The sequence below is a fragment of the Lepidochelys kempii genome, chromosome 8 (assembly GCF_965140265.1).
Source record: "Lepidochelys kempii isolate rLepKem1 chromosome 8, rLepKem1.hap2, whole genome shotgun sequence".
Lineage (NCBI taxonomy): Eukaryota > Metazoa > Chordata > Testudines > Cheloniidae > Lepidochelys > Lepidochelys kempii.
The window spans coordinates 21,165,269-21,182,947 of record NC_133263.1 but is presented as its reverse complement, the minus strand read 5'-3'; the positions used below and the strand labels follow the sequence as shown (position 1 = coordinate 21,182,947).

Below are 17,679 nucleotides of genomic sequence, written 5' to 3'. Positions count from 1 at the left end.
GGAATAGCTTGGTTTAAGGGCAGATAATGTACCTGGAAGCAGAGGCTATATGTAATGATTATTAATCTGTGGTACGGGGAATTAGCCTAACCGCTACTCCCTTTAAACATGTACTTTCTCAGTGTTGCTACTGTATGTTGCTTGCTCTTTCCCTTGACGGTTGCAGATTCCAAGCCAGTGAAATCTAGTTAAGGTTTTACATTCTGCAACTAATTATAGTCTTTGGTAAATCAGCGGGAAATCTGAAGCTGACATAACTGCTCCAGCCTTCTCCCTTGCGGGGCCTTAACAGAGTCTGTGAACAAGTCCCAGCCAGAAAAACGAAAGAACTAAATTGCACCTTTGTACGGTGCTGATTAGCCTATTTCTCTCCCCTAAACACTGATAAAAAGACAACTTAATTTGATGTAAGTTTTCGATGGAGATCACTTGTGATTTCTCAAATGTGCCATGTCTCTGGCCTAGCTTGTGTCAGAGGTTGAACAGTTCTTTGCACTCAGATCTTCATGCAGTCTTAGCTTTTAGGGAGACTAGTGAGGACGATTCCAAAGCTCAGTGTGAAGGGTCAGTATTGCTTTGATCGAGGACACAAAATAAATGAAGTGACTTTATTTGCTGAGTCCTGGAAGGAGAAGCCAGGTGCAATGTGACTTGGAGAGCCACAAATGTGTGTATTGCACAAGATCTTTGTCCAGTTGTCTGTGCGAGTGATGGTTTCCAGGTGTAGAAACATGCCCAAATAGCATTCCTAACAAAATTCCTCCTCCAGCTCTGCTCTCTGCTGGGAGAGGAATAATTGGCACTTTCCCACCAGGAGTCCACAGTTCTGCTAGTGGGGGCTCTTGGTGTATAGCAGGCTCATCCCTTCTCTTTAGTCTCCCTGTGATAAATGATCCGCTTCCAGAGGCTAGCCAAGAACGTATCACATGTGTTAATCGTTCTCCCTGACGGGGGGCGGGTTGTAGGGAGCAATAAGTGATGAGAGATGCTGTTGCGTTTTTAGCTAGATGTGACTCTAACTATACTGATAGCACCCTCAGAATAAAAATGAGGACATCTAGCTCTAGTGGAAAGCTTTGGATCCTGTACTGTACTCGCTGGGAAGCAGTAACACTGTCTGAAAGGCCCACAAGACAGTAGGTTGATTTCTACCTTTCATACTGCGTGTTTGGGATTCTGGCACCAATTTAGTAAATGAATCTAATCTGAAGTCTTGTGCTGCTTTTCCCCCAACCCACTAGCTGTACATGATGCAGCCTATGACCCATTCATAGCACTGCGTGAACATTAATTCTTGCCATACTCCCATGAAGTGGGGAGGCATCCCTGTCCCCATCTGTAAAATCCCGCCCCTCATATACTTAAGGTGAAGTGACTTGTCCAGCTCCAGAGAGGGGGATCCATGTCTGAGCCAAAGTTAGGGCTTCAGCGTTCCTAGTTCCCAGCCCTTTGATTGGCTCTCCTAGACCATTGCTTGTAACGGCAGAATTCCCCATTGGTTTCTAGATCTTATGGGCAAGGCCATTTTGCTACAAACTTGTGTAGAACTTTTCCTTTTTGCCCTAGTATGCAACCAATTGCAAGTGTGGCTTTTAGTGGCTCTTCTAAAAGTTCTCATGTGAAAGCAGAGCTCAGGCACAAACTTCCTCTCTGTGCCCTGATTGTGAGAGGTGTTGAGCCCCCCCATTCACATGTTTAGTCCTTCTGGATTGAAGTCTGTGTGCTGAATTCCCTTCCTCCCAGCTGGGCAGTGGGGAGGGGATCCGTTAGCCTGTGCTCTGCAGAGGATGTTTCCGGCATGCTTTGGGACTTCCAGGCGGCTCCAATTTACATTCAAGGGAAGTGGCTGTGCTTATCTGTTTTGTTTCATATACTGAACAGATGCCGGAGGCAGCTGAGGGACATGGGGGGTCTTCACTGCCTGCTCGGCGTCCTCCAGATGGAATCTCAACACGTACATGTGCTGTTGCTAGATGGAGCCTCATGCGCATTGCACTGAATCATACAGGACTAAGGGCTTGTCTATGTGGAAAGTTGCACTGAAATAATTCAGTGTGTGAATTTAAACCAATGTCACTAAACCTGTGCAGTTACCTGTGTGTGGATGCCCTTATTATAGTCTGAGCTGTAAAGACACCTACAGTCAAGCTTGCCTAACACTTTCCATTATAAGACCTTGGTTTTAGTTGCTTATAACTCTTTGCCAGACATACCATTTTGGCTGAAATTTTCCATGCTGGATGTCTGCCTTGGGTTGAATCTTTTTGGAAACATCAGCAAGAATGGTTCAGTCTTTTCTGGTAACGAGGTTAGGGACCAGGGGGGTAGGGCTGGGACTAGCTGGGCAAGGAGACTAAGACAAGGAGCTGGAGATTGTGGAGGGGAGACTGGGATGAGGACACAGGCTGGAGGAAATAGGGACAGAAGGGTCTTTGGCCACTAGGGGTACATTCCCCTTCAGAACCTAGAACAGAACCTGAGAGTCCTGTGTCTTAACATTCCTCTGCTGTCAGTAAATACCCGCGGAACTGGATTCTGCCCCTACTTCACAATTTCTATGTCACATTGTGCAAGTCAGCTAACCCGGACTCTTCACAGGTGCCTCTAACTGTGTGTTCCTTCATTTTCAGAGTGCCCAGCATGTTACTCTGAGGGCTGAGCGCGCTCAGCTGCAAATGAAGTCAATGGGAGCTGTGCTCTAAACATATAAAGAGCTATATAATGCTAAGTACACTGAAAAATCGGGCCCAAGCATCTCATGATGGGCACCTAAAATTAGTGGACACTTGACCTTAATTTCTGACTCAGTTCTCCATCTGTAGAATGGAATGATGGTGATATTGGTACTTTTCGTCATTAGATCTCAGAGTTTTCCACAGAAGGTCAGTATCGTTATTCCTGTTTTACAGGTGGGGAAACTGAAGCACAGAGAGGTAAAGGTGACTTGCTCAAGGTCATCCAGCAAGCCAGTGGCAGAGTCCAGACTAGAAACCAGGTCTTGCGTTCCAGTTCAGTGTTCTATCCGCTAGGCCACACTGCCTCTCTCTGGAGTATTGTGAAAACAAACTCACTAATCTTTGGAAAGCACTTGAGTACTATAGTGCTGAGCACCACAGAAATGCCCTTGAGGAAATTAATAATTCTGCATTAGAGCAGGAATTTGAATGCTGTGCAGGTAGTAAGACATGAGGCCACACGGAGATATTGAATATCTGCTCAGTAACTGAGCACTGTGCGTCCTGTGCACTGAATGAAGCAGGAAAAATAGTGTGTGATCACATAATTAAAGACTATACCATAATACATATGCAGAAATGGACTAAATTAAGGTAGCCTGGGCAACCTTAATTCTGGCATTTCCTAACCTCTGAATGTTTGGCTTTGCAACCATCATGTTCTCTTAACATAGCTATTTGGCTGTAATTTAGGCTACAGGTGCCTTCTCTTGATTTTTAGCTTAAGTAGTTTGCTTACTGACTTAAACCAGATGAAGCTAGTCTTAGACAAGAATCCCCAGGCAGCCTTTTGCACCCATGTATTGGTTTGAAAACAGATTTAAGTTATACAGGCGCAACTCCTTCATATAAACAAGTCCTTTGATTGTTCCCTTCGTTGCTGAATTGAGCAACAAGCTCTTGGTGGGCCCAGTAAACTTTGGGCTTCTCAGGCTCAGTGGAAGCTCTTGCAACCTTTTTTTCCCCTAACGTAGTCATTATTGCTGGGGAAGGTAAAATAATTGACTCACTCTAGCCTTCCCCTCTTCCTTTCTTTTTCACCCTCCTGCTGCTCCTTCCACCCCTATGGCCACCTTCCAAAATGCCACATGGCTTATGTCATTTCCTTCCCACATTCATGATAAAGAAATTCAGTCACTGGGCCCTATCCTCCAGCCTAACTGTATTCAGTGCCTCTGTAAGAACAGATGGCAACTGCAGCCTACTGTACCACTGAACGAGAGAGCAAAAACACTTGTCTCTACCTGTACTAGGGAAAGTGAGCCAAAGATTTGTTTGTTCTGCTTCTTCCCTGTAAGGAGCTCAGAGCTGCTGGTGATTAGCAAAGTATAAATCCCTAGCAATATAGGGACCCAAATTCTGATCCAGCAGACAAAGCTGGATATCATTCTAAATGCACCAGTTAGGAATTTATGTCCTGACTTTTGAAGGTGCTGAGTGTTTGCAGCTCTTGTTGCATTTAGTGGGAGCTGCAGTGACTCGGGGTACATCTATACCGTAGTTAAAAACCCGCAGCTAGCTGATGCCAGCAGGCTCAGGCTAAGGAACTGTTTAATTGTGGTGTGACATTCGGGACTGGGCTCTAGGACCCTGCAAGGTGGGAAGCTCCCAGAGCTTGGGCTGCAGCCCGAGCCAAAACGTCTATGCAGCAATTAAACAGCCCTGCAGCCCAAGCCTCACAAGCCGGAGTCAGCCGTGGGTGTCTAAGTGCAGTGTAGACATAGCCCTGGGACCTTCAACAAGCTGTCACCGACTTAAAAAGGGAAAGGTCACAAATGTCCTGTCTGTGGATGCCTACATTCATAGATTCTTTATGCCTTAGTCTCATGATATGAACAAGAGGGACCCTGACGTCAGCCATCTGTATGGGTAGGTAAGGAGAAGAGAGTTCTACAATTGTTGGATTGCTTCTGTTTTTCTTTTAAGTAATGCTTTTGTACTGAGGATGCTGACTGTCCTAATATGATCCCAATATTTCATTTTAACAATAAATGAGAGCACAGTGTGGATTTGCAGGATAAATGAGGCAAAGCTGTATGCTTAGTTTTGAATGAGTTCTGTTTATTCTCTTGGGAGGCTGATGTTTTTTATTAAAAATGCTAATGGAATTATTTTGAGATCTCTGGCCATAGTGCTTGGCTGTCATACAAGGCACTGGCGCAGCTTCAGCTCATAGTGTGTGTTAAACAGTAACCTAGAATTTCATTTCATGACCTCTCGTGTTTTTTGTTTTCGTTTTTTTCCTTCTCTCCTACTACGTGTTAGGATTCCAGGATGCACAAGAAGACACTGAAACGGACCCGGAAGTTTGTGGTGGATGGAGTGGAAGTGAGTATCACCACCTCCAAGATCATCAGCGAGGATGAGAAGAAAGATGAAGAGATGAGATTCCTCAGGCAAGTTGGAAATTGGTCACTGGGAATTTGGGAGGGTTGGCTTGGCTGGCTCCTAGGACTAACAATGGGACACGGAGCCTTTCACCTGAGCACATACCCAGTGGTGAACTCAATTCTTCACATGGTAGCAAAATGTTAATAGGAACAGGCCAACTCACAATGGGCAGCTGTCCACAACGTACAAACCACCTCACTGGCACCCTTGTTGGCAGTCCCAGTATAGGCTAAGGATTGGACACTGACGATGGACATTGAGGTACCCTCTCACTTATGGGCCACGCATTCTCTGCTGAGGCTTACCAGTGGGGCTCTGTGGGGGAAGCTTGCGCTGCCTCTGTCTTGGCTAAGTCTGTTGCGTGGATACGCTTACTTCCATTTCCAGAGCCGTCAGTGTGACCCATCAACCCAACTAAAATAAACTAATAAAACTTCTCAACATGCTTTTGTTCCTTGGCTTTTGTGTTTGCTCAGATATACTTCTAACAATGGAAGAACTAAGAGGAATTGTAAAACTTTGAGGATCACTTAGTATTGGGCATGTTCAGGCCCTCAAAAGCTTTGATTCAGTTACTTTTTTGTAGCCTTCAAGCCTCTAGGATTCTAGTGTGGGGAGAGAGGGCTGTTTCTGGTTTCATTATGATTAGTGGTGACACTGAAATGAAAGGCTTATAAAAATCCAGGGCCTGATTCTTTGTTACAACAAGATCCCTCAACATTGCTCTGGAGGGCCCGCTAAGGATATGCCTTGCTTGATGACAAGTCTCTAAGCCAGGGGTCTCAAACATGTGGGTTCTTTAGTGCGGCCCACCAAGCTTCTGCATGCCCCTCCTCCCATGCGCCCCTCTGCGTGCCCCGTGGCACCGTGAGCCCCGCACCGCTCCCTGAAGCAGCCGGAACCATGCCTCTGCAGCCCTAGGAGGGGGGAGGGGAGCAGAGGGCTCCGTGCGTTACTCTCACTTCCAGGCACTGCCCCTCACAGCTCCCATTGGCTGGGAATGGGTGGGGTGTCAGTGATGCAGCCCTCAGGCCAATGCACTAATCCTCATGTGGCCCTCGTGGTCTTTGGAATTTGAGACCCCTGCTCTAAGCTATCCCTGCTCCCATAAGGTACATTACTCTTCAGCTAGTCTGTTTCCCAAGTGCCATGGGAAACTTACTCTAAGTTGGAGCAGTCTTGAGGCTGCTTCAACTTGCACTGAGGGCCAGGCAGGTGCCAAGGGCCCTAGAATACAGGGAATGCAAAGATGGCTTAAAGCCCCCCTTGCACCCTCGTCTTCCTGCCCAAGTACAGGGAAGGAGTAACTGAAAATTGGGCCTCTGTTTTCATAACTGGCCTGCTCTACCTACACTACTGGGTGTGTGTGTGTGGGGGGGGTAAATGGGACAGAGAAGGGGTTGAAAACTCACATGTCACTGCACAAAAGTGCATTCAGGGAAAGCTGCCATTTCACAAGGTTTGCCCTGCAGGTTTAGTGCATTTTCTTTGCATATCTTTTCCCACTTGCAAGTTTCATATCTGGGTTGTTTTCCTGCTGCTTGTTGAAACGTGCCAAGATAGTGATTTTTAAGGCTGGAGTGGAGAGGAGCCAATCTTGTTGGGCCAATTGATTTAATGGGGTGAGTGTGTTTTGATAAGGGAAATTGCTCTAAAGTGGTTTTCCCAGCAGGATTCCCAGACTGTGTGATGTGCTGAAGAGCATAACGCTAATGCACTGTAGCAAAGGTCACACTGGGAATTTCACTTAAAAACCGTGAACACCCCCCCCCCCACACACACACACACACTCCCCACCCCAGGACATCATCAGTTTCCAGTTGAGCCAGCCTGTAAATCTGGCAAATGGGCATGGATGTGATACTCAAACCACGCTCGGACTCCCTAATAGATGCTTCAGTGCAAGGCAGATGACTAGATCAGATCTGAGGTGTAACATCTCCTTGGTTCACATGGGAAAATTACCCTTCCCACCATCTGTGTCATGGACTGCCCTCACTCCTGAACTTGCAGGATGGGCAGGGCAGCCCGAACTCAGGTTGAATTGTATTGCAAAGACTACTATAAATTTAGACTGGATGGGATGTAATAGACCAGTTTTATCCTGCTGGGTAGGAAAGGTTTGTTTCCTACAAGTATATCTTCAAGGGGTTTCTCTAGACAAGTTTTAACTGTCCCAAGCAATGGGGCTTCCACTGCTATTCTGCTGGCTAATCGATCTTGCCTGTAAGATTTGACCCTCTTGCCCTTGTTAATATCGCTAACATCCTGCCTTCCTACAGACAGAGAACTGGTGCCATGGAGCCTGGATGCAAATCAATGAATCTGCATTTACCTCGCTCCCCAAGTTCAAAGCAGTAACCTTTTCCTGATCATTAGGTGGGGTGCCTCTGCGGTTGGTTGGCTTCCACTGTGGCTGAATAATCATTGAAAATGCTATTTCTGCTCCCATGTTATTTCACTTACAAATTCTGCCTACATGGGGAAGGCACAAAGTCTGGAATTTTACTGGTGGTTTTTTTTAACCCTTCTAGGCGGCAGGAGTTGCGGGAGCTGCGCCTCCTTCAGAAAGAGGAACACCGGAACCAGACCCAACTGAACAACAAACACCATCTGCAGCTGGAACAAATGTTGAGGCGCTTTGAACAAGAAATGACGGTATGTGAGAAGGGGAAGGTGAACCTAAACGTCCTGGTTGCTTTGACTTCTCCTTTGCAGCCGTTCTTCAGATACAGAGTGAGAGATGCCATGTGCTCTAACAATAGGCATTGAATATCCTTGCTGACCAGCCTACGCAAGCCACTAAAAACTAATCCTAAACCCTTGCTCACTCTTCTGAAGCGATGCTGGCTGCGTTCACTTTGCTGGTGGAATGCGTCACTCAGAGAGGGCACAACAAGGAAACCCCATGGGAGCCACAGCCCTACGCTTGTTTGCCAGAACCCATTGCTGTGGGCCAGAACTTCCTTTATACCCACTCTATCCAATAGCAAAGGGGAGGTGCTGGGCCAGCTCTTGTCCCCATATTCTGGTGGTGTCAGAGCCGAGCCCATAGGTGAGATTTTGGGTACTATAAAATGAATACAGGTGAATTGTACTGCAGTGATTTACAGGCTGTGTGCCGAGCTGAGCCTGGTCAAGGGAGAGAAGTCAGCATGGGTTGAAATAAATGGATGTTTTTTATACCAAGTCCAGGTTTTTTTAAAAAACCTTTCAGGAGCCAGCAGATAAGTGTGTCCTGTCAGTAACCCCCAGTTCTGCTTGGAGGCCAAGAGGGACTATATGCATTTCATGTTTCCCTAAATATTTAGAGACACTCTTGACCTGTTTGACGTGGTGTCCAGTTTTTAATCCCTCCTTAAAAGGAAGTACCTGCTCGCTAAGATTTTTGCCAACATTGTGGTGTGACACATTAAGGAACATTAAGATGTGCTCCCTTTACAGTTCTCCTGAGGCACTTAAGTATCAAACCATATCCCACGAGGGCCCATGTTTCTCCTGACACTGGTATAATGCTGGTGTGACTCAAGAGTAGAAAGAAGACAGATATGTCTGTATCGACAGAGTGAAATGTTGCAGAAGGCAATGTCCTTCAGTGGTTTGCTTCCCTAGGGGTGTTGAGCATGAAATCTTACATTTGGGCTTCTCCCAGCACCTGTCGCTACTAGAAGGATATTGCACGTCCGGAAAGAAATTCACCTGCTGAGCTGTTTGAGCCAGAGATGGAATAAGGGGGGTTCTGCTGCTCAAAATTGAGGTGCATCGGCAGAACTGGGGGTGAGACATTTGCACAATGCCTGCCCACCCCAGGCTTGGCTCTGCCCAATACAATTAGTATCTCATTTTCATAAACTTCTTGTGTCTACTCATGAAAAGAGGCTCAACTCCTTCAGTGCTTGCTATTTTTGATTTGAGAAAGAATAGAGCCCAGAGAGGGTTTAGTCTGAACCTCGTTCTCTTCCCCCCCATATAGGCAAAAAAGAGATTCTATGACACTGAGCTGGAGAACCTAGAACGTCAACAGAAGCAGCAGATCGAGAAGATGGAACAAGATCACTCGTTACGCCGGCGGGAAGAGGCAAGGCGCATCCGTGCTGAGCAGGAACGAGACTACAACAAATTCCAGGAGCAGCTTAAACAGAAGAAGAAGGAGGTAAAAATGGGAAGGGGATAGGGGAAGAACTGGTATGCGTTAGCTGTTATGGAGAACTTTTCTTCCAGGAGTGGATCACGGAATCCTTACCCAGGGGATAGCTTGAGGGTGGGGAGGTGAGAGGCAGCCGTAGCTGTCTTCAGTGGAGGCTTCTGCTTTTCTCTTATGCCCTAGGATTGTGCCTGTGGCCCAGCTCCTGAGGTGGAGCTTCAGCCTAAGTTACTCACTGAGAAATCTCTTCTCCTCTCTCAAAGGTCAAGACCGAGGTTGAGAAGCTTCCCCGGTATGTCCGCAAGGAGAGCATGAAGGTGAAGACAGAGGAATTTGCGCAGAAGAAGCAAGTCTTGGTAAGCCCAAGAAAGGATTAGCCCCACACCAAAGAGCAGAGGGATGCAGGAGAGGGGCACATGGTGACTTGGCTTCTTACCTCAAAGTGCCACAGGGCTTAAAATACCGAAGGTGCATGTAAAGTAACAGCTGGAAAACTGCTCACTTTACTGCCATCTCCCCCCAGGAACGAGAGTTTGTAGCCAAACAGAAAGAGGATCTGGAGCTGGCTATGAATAATATCACGGTGCAGAACAGGAAGGAGATCTGCGACAAGGAGCGCGAGTGCCTGAACAAAAAGCAGCAGCTCATGAGAGGTGAGTGGGATTGGGTGGGGAGGGAGAAAACAAATGCTGTAGTGATGGGTTTATCCAATGCTGGCTCTTCATACACAACAGATGCTGACCTAGCTGCAAGCTGGCAGGAGAAAGATTTAGCAATAAACAGCCTTGCCAGATCCTGCCTGAGTGTTTAATAATAATAATACTTAGCGGTTTAATCTCCAAAGCGCTTTACAAATACGAACCAATTAGGCCTCATAATTACAAGAGACAATTCACAGATATAGTTTGCAACCAGGGCCTCTTGGAAAACAGGAGGTGGTGTATGATTGCCCCTTCATCTGCTTTACTGCTCCTGAGTAATGGGATCCCTAGAGCTCAGGAGAAGAGCGTGTGTGTGTGTGTGTGTGTGTGTTTGTGTTTAATTTCTCTCCTTTTCCTTAGACCGAGAAGCCTCCATCTGGGAGCTAGAAGAGCACCACCTACAGGAGAAACACCAGCTTATCAAGCAGCAGTTGAAGGACCAGTATTTCCTCCAGAGACATGAGCTGGTCCGAAAGCATGACAAGGTAACAGAGTTCAGCCCTTCCTGACCTTGACCCTTTCTGCCACACAACAAGGCAGTGAGCCACTGCCTGGAACCTGCCCCTGGTGGTTCTGCAAGGAGTTGTCATTCCCACTCTTTGAACTGCGTGCCCCTGAGAGCGAAGGGAATGGGAAAAGGGGGATGGTGGTTGTTGCAGGTGAGTGGGCATGTAACAGGACAAGGAGTGAATATCAGCCTGTTTTGTTGCTAATATGTGGGATCCCTTCCCTGGGCTGTGAGAGTGTTGCCTTAAGGAGAGAGGCATGTGCTTAGAGACCTTAGACAATGAGCTATTTCCAGAAAGTCTCTGATCTGTTGCTGGTTTACAGGATGGCAGGGGAATTGAAAGTATGAAATAGTTGCATGAAAGCAGAAGGGCTTTGTGGTTAACCTGACTCACTTGAAATCCTTCAGTAAGATACCTGTGATCAGGATTGGCAAATGAGGATCCTAGCTGTTCTGTGGAAAAGAGCCCACCTGCCACCCTTGAGGGACAAGGATAGCACTGCACCTGTGTTTCTGCACCTGGAATGTTGCCATGATACAAATTACCTGGAGAACTATCTGCTCAGATTCTGGCTCTTTGCATCTTGCCCATGATCAGTTGTGTCTTCGTTTCTCCCTTTGTGATGGGAAGGGCCCCACTCCCACCTGGAGCATGGGGAATCCTTGCCCACCAGGCCATGTCACGGATTCAGAAGGGAGCACATGGCAGCTCAGACAGATCTGAATCCCTGTTGTGGGCTGCCACTCTTTCTTCATCTTAACCTCCATCCCCCGCTTTTCCTGTGGCCTGTTTGACAGCCTCCCTCACATTGTTTTCCTATAGCCCTAGGGAGGAGCTTTTGTTCTAGTCACCAGTGCTGTGGTGTTCTCCACCTTTCCTCAGCACGGTAACCACCCTCATGCTCTCCGTCGGCCTGACCTGCCTTTTCTCTTTGCTGACCTTGCTTTCTTTCCCTTTCGGCTTTGCTGTTCCAGGAGCGGGAGCAAATGCAACGGTATAACCAGCGAATGCTAGAGCAATTGAGGATTCGGCAGCAGCAGGAGAAAGGTCGTCTCCCCAAAATCCAGAGGAGTGAAGGGAAGACCCGCATGGCCATGTACAAGAAGAGCCTCCACATAAACTCCAGCGGGAGCATGTCAGAACAGAGGGAGAAGATAAAACAGGTCAGGCTCACTGAGCCAAGTGGTAACGCTGCAGAACACATGGTGCTATGGAAACTTCCCCCATGGAGCTAGAGATGGAGTACTGCAGTGCTTTGCAGGCGACATAGCAGTGCTAGAGGGAAACGCCAGCCATCTTTCAACTGTAGCCCACCCTGGGAAACTAAGGGGCAGCATTGATATGCCCTGTGGGGGGAAAGCAGTGGTATAACTTGTTGGTCCTCCTGTAACCCTTGAAAGCCTGTATCAAAGTAGTGCAGAGTCCTGCACTCAGGGAGGGATTTCCAAAGGCGGCACCTAAGTGACTTAGAACAAGTCAGTGGGATGTGTGCTCCTAAACCCCCAGAACCCAGCCACGTCCCTGCAGGTCCCATTATAAGGAGTAAGGGAAACGATTTCTCATCTCCTGTTCAAATGAATTGACCACGTTCATTAGTGTTAGGAGCCTGAGGTGAAAACTGCTCCTCGGATCTGGGGTTGCTGCTGAATGCCCCCAGCTCGTCCAACCGCTCAGGGGATTTTCAGTAGAATAACAGCAGCATAACAGGCCTGCTGCAGGCCCAGCAGCTTAACAATGAAGTGGATCACTTCCAGGATGAGCTCTTGTTCACATAAAAACACCTGCGTGTGGGTACTGTATGTCCACGTGGGTCTGGGATGTTCTGGGGCAGCCTAGGGGAGTGCCAGCAACCACTATATTTAGGTCCATCATATGTTTATTTTCCAGGCTAGAGGTGGAGCCTCATTTTAAATTTGCTCAATTAAAAGAGCACCTGTTTTGATCACCAGCTCTCGCCTGACTCTGTGGAGTTGGGGTTGAGTTTTGGCCAGGTTGTTTTGAATGGGTTATATACGGATGTCACAGTTAAACTGAGCATTTAAGCATCCCCCACCTTGGCTCTTTATTCCTTTGATGGTGTCAGCTCATTAACTTCTTAGCCAGCCTCTGCGCTTGGGTGGCTGAGGGTCCTGGGGCCTGCTTTCTGTTCCAGTTTGCTCAGCAGGAAGAAAAGCGGCAAAAGGCAGAGCGGCAGCAGCAGCAGCAGAAACATGAGTTCCAGATGAAGGAAATGAATGCCCAGTGTGAGAGCAACGCGAATGAACTGCAGCAACTGCAGGTAACCTGACACTGCGGCAGAGCTGCACGTATGCAGCCAGACGTATAGGCTGAGTGGGGGAGAGCACCATTCCACTAGCATTGCCTGTACGGAGGAGGGGTCTTGGCTGCTGTGAGAAATATGGTTGCGGGAATTGGCAGTTCAGGTTGACTAAACCCTCCCACCTGTTCCTATTAGAGGGTTCCCTTAAACATGTGATCATAGTTCAGAGCTCTGAGCTGCCTAAGGTTCAGCAGAAGTGGTGTAAAACCATAGGATGAGCCTGGGTGGAGAGGGGTCTCCATTTCATCTGGGGCATGTAGGGAGGGGATGGTTCTAGTGTGTCCTTGATACAGTCCGCCCACAGACTCCTTATACCTTCTTCTGGCTGTTTTATTTAGAATGAGAAGTGTCACCTCTTGGTGGAACATGAGACCCAGAAGCTGAAGGCCCTGGATGAAAACCACAACCAGCACCTGAAGGACTGGCGGGATATGCTGAGGCCACGGAAGAAGGTAACAATCCCTGCATGCAGGCCACTGGGGCCTGGTTGGCTGGCAGGGGTTGTGTCAATACAGTGACAGCATGTGACCGCAAGTACAACTCTCTTGTTTGTTTGTTTCTGCATTAAGGCTCTGGAGGACGAGCTGAACCAGAAGAAGTGGGAGCAGGAGATGTTCTTCAGACTGAGCGAGGAGGCAGATGGTCAAACCCCAGCATCCCCAAACAAACCTGTCAAGTTCGTTCCCTTCAGCTCTGCAGAGTGCTCATAACGCCTGGATCCGGGCAGGCCGGCAAGCTAGCTGGCGCTCGCTCTACCTTGATTAGCTGTGGATAAGCAACTCAGGACTGCTGGAACCCTCTCAGTGATACACCAGCCTCCCGCAGGGCAGTGCCCTTCTGTCCCTCTGCTCTGCCTGAGAGAAATACGGCCTCCTGCTACTTCTCTCTGACACTGTGGGAGATCAGCTTGATTCTGAGCAGAGGTGGCATTTCCTGGGGCTGGCTCACTCTTCCAGAAGAGCTGCAGTGACACTCCCTGCCGGGAGAGCTGGCAGGGCTCTGCCCGTGATCCTACTCGTGCTGTCTGCTGAACTCTTTATCCTGTGGATGAGCCTGGTGCCCATGCTGCATCCAATGCTAGATTGGAGCAACAAATGCTATGGACATGAGAGGTGTTAGAGGGGCTCAAATGCTGTTCAAAGTGGTTATTTAAACATCCCTGTTCTTCGTGGCTACCTCCTGCCCTTCTTTGTTGCCAGGGCAGTGGTTGGGTGCAGTTCATCAGCATTAGCACTGTGTGATGCTACCCTGGCCTCCTGGATCCGTGAGGCCTACAAAGGTTCAGATGGTTTTCTTACAAAACGCAAAGCAGAGTTACCTGCGTTTTACTGTGGTCTCCATCTCCCCTGGTTGCTCGAAAGGGGTTCAGCAGTTTTTCCTCCCAATTTAAACCCTGGGGGACTAGCTGGGCTCCCCCGCTGAAATGTGTCTGCTTTTCCTTTGTTTGCCCTGGGAGTTGCTGTTAAGTGGCACGGCTCCCCCTCAGGTTCCTAGCTACTCTGTGGCACTCGCTGACCCCGCAGGACTGTGTGGGGTATGGTGTCTAAGAATCAAACCTGGCTGTCACACAGGGCAGTATGAAGCATCACAGCTAAGCTGCTAGGCCAGCCTAAAACTCTTGCTGACTAAGAAAGGTTATGGTTGGAAGGAGGAGCGGGGAGAGGTTCATGGTTTTACTCAGTTCAACACACTGAGGTGTCAGTAGTGATCATGTGCCTTCTATATGGGGGGTTACTGCTTCCAGAAAAGACTTTTATCAGCCCTCAGAGCCGCGCACAAGCTGGAGTTCGGAAAGTGCTGTGCATTTTTGGAGCATGTAGATTAGCCAGCCAGACTTTTGCAACACAAATTACTTGCTGCAAAGCTTAGTTTCAAAGGATTGAAACTGGCAAAGACCCAGGCAGTCTGGATCTTAAATTGGTGATAGGGGAAGATACAATTGACACCTCTGGCTGGCTTGTAGCTGTATAGAGTAACTTCTTCCAGAAGTGATGCCTAAGCTTCTTAAGCAAAGACCTTGCAAAGACTTATCATGACTTTATCTCACATTCTTCTGGCTTCCTGCCAGGGGTTGGGGTTGTACAAAACTAGATAGGGCAGTTGTACCTCAAGTTCAGTCTACCTTTTTTAACCCACGTCCACACGATGCTGCAAATCAGAGTCTCTCTCCATCCCCAACACACAGATTGGCACCATGATGGTCTGCATCTCTGTTTAATTGTCACAAATGCATTTTGTAATAGCGACTGGGTAGGAGTAAGATTCCCTTATCCAAGCCTAGGCACTGCCAATCCTGAGAAGTCCCAAGGTATCCAGTCTACGGCCAGTCTCCTTATACTGTTCCAATCAGCAGAGTAGCAAGTGAATCTTGTGTTTCTGATACAGCTGCTTTCTGATTTTGACAAGAGCACAGAGCTGCCGTAGGGTACGGAGCACCTTGATATGTAGCATTCTATCCCTTGTGTGACTGTCTGATCACAGAACATCATTTGGTAGCAGTTAGCTTTTGCTTCCTTTGGTCTGTGTGCCACATTGTCATTTTATGCTTAAATCATATCTTCCAATCATGGGATCCTTAGAAAAAATATTCCACCTAAGAGCAACTGTGTCGTCATCTCAGGTGGTGTCCCAAGAGACTCACTAACTCTGCTAGGTAGCACCAGCTTGAGGAGACACGTATGTTAGCGTAGAATCCTAAATACATGGGATGTTGAAAGACTTTGCAGCTCAAAGGTGTAAGTTTCAAAACAGCTTTGTACCAAAGAGGGGGACATTTTCTATCTATCCATTTAGAATTTTTAAAAAGTATCTTTCAGTTTCCTGAAAACTTGTGTCCTCTTAGCTGTTCTGAGTTCCCTATGAAATTAAAGGTATTACTATTTTATTACTTTGCTCCCAGTATCTCTGACAGACTGACCTAAGCAGCCAGCCATACATAGTGGAGGCTTGACTGATACTTCAGCAGAAAAAGAAATGCACACAGAAGAACTGCATAGTTGGTTGTATCCTCTCTCAAAGCACCATGCGTTCTGAGACCTCGGGGTCCTCATTTTTTTGTTTTTTACTCACTACTCAGCACCTTTTCTGAAATGGTTAGTTTACCTCTATCTGCAGTATAACTGGTCCATTTCCCTACGTATCAGCTGTGCCTTCATGATGTACCATCTGTATGGTGATGTTGTCTGTCTGGGAGTCAATGTAGGAATGAAGGAAGTGAGTTGTCTTTGAAGAAGGACCTGGGTTGACTTGAGCCTTCTGATAGTGTTAGAAATACCTTACAGTAGCCCTGGGGCCATTTCTTGTTCAGTCTTGCTGCTGTAAAATTTAGAGGAACTCTGTGAAATCACTAGTGTCCCTGCGATTGGAATCCGCCCCCTCATCTTGAATGCGTGTGTGGTTGAAATGTTGATCATTGGAAGGACTTTCTGGAATACCTACACATAAGATACTTTTCCGGTTTAAATCTTTATGCTGGAAATACAGAGAGGAGGAACATGTCAAAACATGAACACAATATTCTAGACAGATGCTTCTCCGAACTCCATGCTGAAGAATCAGTCAGACCTAGACTTACTCCTAGCTTGGGCAAGAGTTTGATTTGTATGTTGTGCAGCAGCAGATGATGGGGACAACTTATGGGGGCTTCCAGCTTGAATGGGATATGCCAGCTCTTTGTAAATCAACAGTCATTCACTCATCAGTTCATCTTATTGGTGGCTGGGAACCTGTAACTTTGTTGCCATTTTCTTAACCTGGGGTTGGGAACTCTTTTTTTCCGATGCCATTTGCTGCCTCTCGATTGCTGTATAGGTGCACTGTAGCTTTACAAAAGTGCAATACTGATCTCTAAAAGGAGAGCAGTGAAGTGCGTTTTACAGTTGCAACATTTAAAGGAAGCTTGTTCTTCCTTTTAAGGGCCAGATTTTTTTCCCCTCTTTGGAAGTAACCTTTTTTTTAAGGCAAATAAAACCAACTTATTTTTGTCTGTTGTGGGGAGGGGATGTCATTTGTATGTGACTTTGAATAAAAGGTTTTTTTGGAAATATTTTGTAAAGTGTCTTCAGTGGGACAGTCACTCTGAATAATAATCTAATAAAGTAACAAAGTGAGATACTGGGTTTGTGTCTAACATTCTGTGTACTCTCTGAACTTGGCTTCAGATTGGCAGAGTTAGCCTTCTGCATGTATACTTGGGTTTCTCTGTGTGAGGGGACTCTGTGATACCCCTTCTGGGCTATGAACCTTGCAAAGCAGAATCTCCATTTTCGGATTCGACCTGGTGGCTCTGAAAACGCTGTCGCTGCGTGTAGCAACTTTGTATTGATGGATCTCTGCAGGGAAGCTAGACCTCTCTTCTAGATCTCAGCTTCAAGCTGTAGCTCTTCTAAAGTGCTTGCTGATGTTAATCTAAAGGTAGTTAAAGAGTGACGCTGTTTGGCAGAGTGAGGAACTGCACTTTCAATGGGACTTGTGTTCTGCCTTGAACTCGTCAGTAATAGTAATAGTGCTGTAACACCTTTAGTTGTGAGGAGCTCAAAACCCTTTACAAACATTTGTGAATTGGCCATGCCAACTTCTGATGCTGCATATGGTTACATATGAGACCCAGAGGTTAAGTGACTAATGTCCAGTTCTGTGTCATGAACCCCTGGACCAGGGTTTCATCTTTTGCTGGGGTGGACTCTGGCTTTGGGAACATCATAAAATTGTGATACAGTACTTCTTTCTTTACTGCGTTTATTCAGGAGGGCTGTCTGTGGCTTCTACACTACTTACTTCTCTAGTCTGCTCTGTCTAAATGTTTCTGTCTGTAACAGGCCATAGGGCCTATTTAAACTTCATTTTTTAATGTTGCTATAAATTCAAATTATAAACCAGT

General features: G+C 47.1%; 1 protein-coding gene across 4 annotated transcripts in view; it reads left to right on the top strand.

The window, feature by feature from the left end:
- The window catches only part of STK10 (serine/threonine kinase 10), a 71,569-nt gene extending 55,817 nt beyond the window's left edge, over positions 1-15,752 (top strand). For all 4 annotated transcript variants that reach the window (XM_073355805.1, XM_073355806.1, XM_073355807.1 and 1 more), the window contains 10 exons: positions 5,001-5,131; positions 7,661-7,784; positions 9,100-9,279; positions 9,534-9,626; positions 9,794-9,923; positions 10,332-10,456; positions 11,455-11,643; positions 12,633-12,758; positions 13,139-13,252; positions 13,370-15,752. In XM_073355805.1, the coding sequence (XP_073211906.1) occupies positions 5,001-5,131; positions 7,661-7,784; positions 9,100-9,279; positions 9,534-9,626; positions 9,794-9,923; positions 10,332-10,456; positions 11,455-11,643; positions 12,633-12,758; positions 13,139-13,252; positions 13,370-13,510 (1,353 nt within the window). In that variant the 3' untranslated portion in view covers positions 13,511-15,752. The remainder of the gene's footprint in view (positions 1-5,000; positions 5,132-7,660; positions 7,785-9,099; positions 9,280-9,533; positions 9,627-9,793; positions 9,924-10,331; positions 10,457-11,454; positions 11,644-12,632; positions 12,759-13,138; positions 13,253-13,369) is intronic.
- The last annotated feature ends 1,927 nt before the right edge of the window (positions 15,753-17,679 follow it).